This window comes from Austrofundulus limnaeus, unplaced genomic scaffold, assembly GCF_001266775.1.
Source record: "Austrofundulus limnaeus strain Quisiro unplaced genomic scaffold, Austrofundulus_limnaeus-1.0 Scaffold44, whole genome shotgun sequence".
NCBI classification, from domain to species: domain Eukaryota; kingdom Metazoa; phylum Chordata; class Actinopteri; order Cyprinodontiformes; family Rivulidae; genus Austrofundulus; species Austrofundulus limnaeus.
Window position 1 is genome coordinate 1134849 of NW_013952446.1, and position 6762 is coordinate 1141610.

Consider the following 6762-nt stretch of genomic DNA (forward strand, 5'->3'; position numbering starts at 1 on the left):
GTCTGGGTGACACCTGGTTGGGTCTCTCTCTTTCTCTCTCTGATCCTGGGACTGCAATATTTTTTTTTCCCTTTCCCTCCCTGCTGATGAGAGTTTTGCCTGACAACGCCGTGCGGCCAGACACGAACATAATAAAATATGAAGAACTACTTGTCAGAGTCCCTGCCAATGCCGACATGAAATGAAAAGTAGTTTGGGGGGGGGGGGGGGGTGAGTCTGACAGTTCAGAGGGAGAGATTAAAAAATAGTCAGCGGGGTCCTGTGCGATTCGCTGAAGGGCCCGTGGCCTGCTCTTGCGGGGACGCAAGCCAAACAGGTGTTTTCTTTTATCCTCTCCCTCATCCTCGTTCTCTTTGTACTTTTCTAGTTTTTCTCCCCTATTTTCATAAAATAAAAATACCTGAGTGAAGAACTCATAAGGTGTGGTTATGTTTGTCAACTTTCTTGTAAATGTGGCTTTCCACTTTTTTTGAAAGACATTTTGAAAGCATAAAATCGAAACAAACGAGAGTTGCTTCAAAACAGGAAATAAATGACCATATTTCAAACTATTAAAGAAGAAGAACTGCAATTGCATTAACTTTCATGATCTGAGAGCAAAAAAATATGAGTTTCGGTTCTCAGGATCTTAATTTATTCCCTCAAAAAAAAAAAAAAAAGAAAACGAGACATAAACCATAGTAACAATCATAAATACAGCTTGATGCAACAACTGAGTTTGTTTTCTTACCGTGAGCTACCCAGCCATGCTTGCACTGGTCACATGTTCGGAGGTGAATCTTTCCAGGCTGGAAACACTCGCATGTGCAGTTTACCAGTGTGCAGCGAATGGCCTGCAGAAACACAAGATGGAAGAAATCTGTGTCAGTTACAGCTACAGTACAACGAAGAGACAATAACACAGGACTGGCACAAAACTGTTTTCACAAGATGTAAGGAAAAAAAAAGATGGAAACTGTAAATGAACAGGAATTCCCCCATGCCCCATCACTGCTGGCTTTTACAGTGACAAAAACAACACGATTAAGTGTCATTCTTTATTTTTATTTTTACTACTGTCACATCACATGAACTCACAACATTACAGAGTCAGGTTGTGTTGTGTGATTCTGCACCTCTAACTTCCTCTGCTGAGTTTACAGATTTGTAACTTGTTTTGACTGAGGGTCCATTACTCAACACCGGTGCTGCACATTGTCTGACCTCGGAAAGCTTTTAGTGCTGAGAGGTTAAATGTCCAGACAAGATGAGGGCAACCTAGTGAGACTTACTCCTTCAAAGACAAAATTACAAAGCAAATCACTTTATAAAATGTTGCTCATCAAAAAACTAAACACTGAATGAAACAGGAAAAACAGGAAAAAAGAGCTGAAAAATGCGCAGAAGTAAAACAGCTCCATCATCCAAAGAGGAGCAGCAGCTGCAAGCTGTAAATTTCAAATTGACTTGGATAAATATAAAGAAAAAAGAGTAAAATCTGTGAAAAGCGATGCTAAAAAAATCTTATAAATTTTAAAAAGCACTGGCAGGTTTTTGTTCATCAGATTTTTCTCTTACATTATCAAGATGAATTGATAAATGTAAAGGTATGTACACTTGTGCAGAACTAAATCTTTATTTAAAGAGCTGCAGATGTAAGACAACATGAGTACAGTATTTCTAAAAAAAACACTTTTTCTATGTAACCAAATGCATGTCTTATTCCATGCTCTAAAATATAGGCATTCATGTGAAAAATAAATAAAAATTGCACAAGGAGAAAAATAATTTTACATTTGAAAGCACTCACATGACTGTATCATGATATTCAGTTTTTCAGGATTTTACTTTCAAGGAATTTTCTGAAGTGCTTTATACAGATTTCTTTTCTAAACCACATCTAAATCACATGTGGGTTTAAAAGTTGGTTGTTGTGTTTTGTCACAGTCAATTTCACAAAAAGGTCTAGGTTATCTAAACGTACTAGAGATGCACATTAAAGATACATGTGGGTGGCTTATCTAAGGCAAGATGAGACAACAACAAAGTGGCTGCTCGCTCCAATATTAAAGCTTTAGTTATCGGCTCATGACAGTTTATGAGTTTATAGTCTTGGCTGTGTGCTATCTGATCTTGTCTCACCGTTTGGTGTGACAGCTATGTGACACAGGCAAAAAGGGTCATAGGTTGGAGTCCATGTCTGCAGCAACATCCTGTATTTCACAACATTAGACACAATCAGCACTTCCATAGAACAGGATCAGCCTCCAGATCACAAAACTAAGATCAATGTAGAATACAGTATTTCTGCACTTTGTTGTGTTTGCACAAACCCAACTGCGTATTTTCAAATCTTCCACCTGGTATTTGGATTTAACCAATATCCTGCTACTCAACATAAAATTTGGGACCATGAAATCTATCAGAATCCCCTCCTTTGCCTACCCTGTGATGTAGCAAACCAGATTACGCAGAGATATCAAAGTGAACACGGGCTAATCCAAGATTAAACACAAAATTACACCCCTTCTAACCATGTCACCTCACGTTTCGACACTGAGCGAGACACTGAGACAGAGATTATTTGAATTTACACCATTTTTAAGCTCTCCAGGTGCGGGCATGGCAATCCTCTCAGCATGCGAGGATTACACGGCATGTGTCAGTGTCAGCGTGCACACACAGAGCGCACATAATCCAGAACTGTGTGCTGTAAACGAGCTGGGAGTTTTTTCTCTCAAGGACACTCAAGGCGACAAGTTAACAAGCATCAGTTCTTAAAAATAGTTAAAAATCTGCTATTTAATTTCTCAGAAGTGAATGGAGGACTTTAGTGATTTACGTAAAAAGAACTTCAACTTTAGCTACTGCTGAGGTCATTTACACATGTTTAAAAGAGATTCAAAAATGTAAAAATTCAAATGAATAAAGTTTAGCTGCTGCCCTCATAATGTCAGAATTGGTTTTTTTTTATTACTTTCAAATCTTCACTTTAGTTTTTCTGTTTTTCCTGTAACACATTTAGCACATGGATGTCACACTGTGCAGGTCTTTTGAATCTCCTCTCTGTGCATCAGCCCAACTTAAAAAAAATAATAAAAGAAAAAAATGGAAATATCAAATGCACCTCGGCTGTTTACAAGCCAGGGCTCTGACAGCTGACAGGATAGTTAAGGGGCGTCTAATATGGCAATTAGAGCACGCCACTGTCTGCAGGGCTGCTGCTGTGACAAGGCGCCCTCTAATCACTGACTTATTACGTCGGCTAGCAGCACCTCTCATATCTGGCCCATTAAGCAGACAACAGCATTAAGAAGCATTAAAGCAGCAACAAGCAACCCCCCCCCCCCCAAAAAAAAAAAAAAAAAAAAAAAAAAAAAAAAAAAAAAAAAAAAAACTAAAGAGGCAATGACGGGAACAGACTGTGCTTGTTATTTCTTAGGATTAATTTGTTCATTGTTCCACATTCGGTTAAAACGTGTCAGCGAAGACTATTACAGATGAAACGTCGACAATATGATGGGATCTAAGTTGATCATGTAGTTTGAGATAAAAGAGCACAGGCTGACGGATGTATCAAAGATGGCCGTCAAAACAACAAGAAAGAGGCGAGGTTGTCTGAGTTCATGGTTTCAACTGAAAAAACAAGAAAAAAATAATAAACTCCTGATGATTCACATGCTCAAAACTCTGCTTCTGTCACCATCTTGAATCTGAGTTGGCTCTGGTTAGACCCATGATGTCTGGGCTGGAATGAGTGTGGGACAAGCTTGAGAACAGATCCCAACACTACATATGTGTCACAGCAGGCCGTGTGACACGTGTGTGACTCGGACAAGTACTGAACATTAGTAACCGCGCTACAGTCTCGCCAGGGTTTCCTTTTTGGCTCAGAGAGCACGATGTTCAGTAAAAGGACAGACATGCATGTCTGTGTGTGTGTGTGCGTGCGTGTGTGTGTGTGTGTGTGTGAGAGAGAGAGGGAGAGAGAGAGAGAGGGAGACTTTGTAAATAACAGCAAACCATACGGAAAGCGACGAGCTGAGGCGAAGAAAAATCCCACAACGATGAAGCAATTAGACCCAGACAAGAGTCGACACTCACCCACTGCTGCTGTGTTACTGCCACAGCCAACAACATGACCAAGGTGGTGCTCAGAAAAGCATCTCTTTTTCTTTTTCTTTTTTTTTTGCTCTTATCTTTATCAACTTTGTGTGTCTCACTGCTGGGTTTTGTTTAGCTAGAGGTTTGATGTTTCTTGGATGTTTTGCTTGGCTCGCGGTCCCTGTCCCAGCCCAGTTGTATAAATACTGACGGTCAGCGTCGGACAGGGGAAGGACTCTCAATTGAAACTCTTTTAGTGTGATAAATGGACTGAAGAACTCCAGGAAAAAAAAGGAGCAGAACAAAAAACGGACAGCTTCTCGAGTGGTGCGAAATCATTTCAAACAGTTTGACAGGAAACAACAGGCTGTAGCTCAGTGTTAATCCACATACATGCAAGTCCAACCCTAAACATTGTGTTAACTTGATCTCTGCAACCTCTATGAAACAATAGAGGATATAGTGATCCTAAGCTAATATCCAGTGCAACTCTATTACTGCCCTGTCATGTTTTAGAGGTTTATATTGTAACAATATGCCACTGAAAGCACTGCTAAAATACCAGCTGTCTGTCAGTTTCAGTCCCTCTGTATCCTCTCTACAGCTGAAGCAAACCCAGACAGCTGCTGGATGCTGTGTGTGTGTGTGTGTGTGTGTGTGTGTGTGTGTGTGTGTGTGTGTGTGTGTGTGTGNGTGTGTGTGTGTGTGTGTGTGTGTGTGTGTGTGTGTGTTGTTCCACCTACTTTAATTGAAACCTTTACCATGTTCGACACACAGCCACAGACCACATTTCTTGTTTGGTGAGTTAAGCAAAGCCGAGATCTAAATGAAAACTTTGTGTTTTGTTGCGAGCACAACCAACCTGCGCGAGCGTGCACGCGCGAGAGAGAGACCCTCCACCGCATCGGCTTCGAATTTAAATTTGTCTCTGCTTAGGGTCATTGTAAAACACTGGGAGCATCTTGTCCTCTCTTCCACCCACAAGATATTATCTCATCCATGAGCTAGCTGCCGAGCTGCCGTCCCATTTCCTGCCAGAAATGTGCGGCCAGCGTGTGGAGGGAAAGAGGCACAGCAGCTTTGCGTGTCATAAAAACGATCCCAGATATCAGGCCTTCACAAATATCCATATTGGAAACAGGTGACAAATAAAACACGCCAAAAATATATAAAAAAAGAAAGAAAGCCTTTGTAGTTTGACCCAGCATGCCACAAAAACAGGAGAGCGAATACCTCATGCCACGGCTAATCTCTTGCTTGTTAAATTTTATCCAAAAGATTTGACTTAGCTTACAAAATAAACAACAATTAATCACTTGTGCAATTACTGTAATTTCAAACATTGTTCTGTTATTTAAAGGAAGTGTGGTTGGGCAGAATAGAGCGGGTTTTCTCAGTGAAACTCCCCCAAGGCGAGGCCCATCCTCCTTGTCAGTTCTTGTTTGAAAGCCGGCGGCTGGCAGTCACTGAGCCAGAGGTCCCTGTCCTCTGTGCAGCTGTGTGCCGGGGCTCCGACACGGGGCAGAGCCACCAGAGCTATGCTAATGGGAACCAAATGGGGCGTGAGTCCCCGGTGGATTACAGAAGGAGAAGAGAAGCATGTGTTTTCATGTATTCATGTGAAGACCTTGAACCCTGCTTCTTTTTTTCCTGTCCTTCTTTCTCTTTTTATTTCTTGAAGTCAAACAAATGGGAGCAGCAACATCTGCTGTTTTCAAAATCTCTACAGTAATTTTGACCTAACAGATATTAGAAGTTATGCTCAGTCAAGAGATATAATTAAACCTGATAAAATACACAATAAATGAAAAGGGGATATTAAGCAAAATTACCTTTTTTAAGCTTTATATCATGTTATAATGCCATTCCTTGTGTTGCTCATTCATGCATTTTGGAGAAATCCTTGAATCTTCTGTGGTAGCCATGTGGAACTGCCTAAACACTCGCTGGTACAAAGAACCGCCTATTTGTACAAAGCTCCTCCCTGCAGCCGAGCCCCTGCCACACAGAGCACCCCTCCCCTTAAGCATTGTTATGAAGACGTGCTGAAGTGGGAGTGTCTGAAACATCAGGACGTTCTTAAAGAGACAGAGGCCAATTTCAAGGCATTTAGGTTTTTTTCATTTTGATATATACAGCATGTTCATAACAACTGAAAGCAACATTGTTACTTGATTGTAGTAAAGAATTGAACTTAGCATACCTTGAAGGAATGCATGTCAGCAGCCACGTGTCAGGCCAAAGTTTTACAGTGAGATCATGTTATGTTGGAAAATATGGGGTTTAATAGCTCATGAGTTATTTGTACAGATAAATGCACGCAGACACAAAAGTTTTCAACAGAGAGCGAAACTCATTACATCATCTGGATTGTGTCCATTTGAAATACGCTTTGTCCACTGTGAGGTTAAAAACATTTTTTATTATTTAACATTAACATTTAACATTTTATTTGTAAATGACATCTGAACCTGAAGTGACTGATGATATTCTTCTGAGCCATTCTGTTGACTGTGGACAGAAATCTGAAGCAGTACTCTCAGGTGTTTGGCTGTGACTCTCAGTCTTGCACGTTGCTTTCACCTGCTTTTATTGAATATATGTCTTTCTGCATCAACAACAGAATGAGAGAGAGAGAGAGAGAGAGAGAGAGAGAGAGAGAGAGAGAGAGAGAGAGAG

The 6762-nt window shown here is 40.7% G+C and overlaps 1 protein-coding gene across 1 annotated transcript in view; it reads right to left on the bottom strand.

Annotated features, from left to right (window-relative positions):
* Positions 1 to 6762, bottom strand: part of bnc2 (basonuclin zinc finger protein 2) — a gene marked incomplete at its 5' end in the record, with an annotated part of 95594 nt that overhangs the window by 45671 nt on the left and 43161 nt on the right. Inside the window, 1 exon segment of the mRNA XM_014007775.1 lies at positions 731 to 833. Coding sequence (XP_013863229.1) covers positions 731 to 833 — 103 coding nt within the window.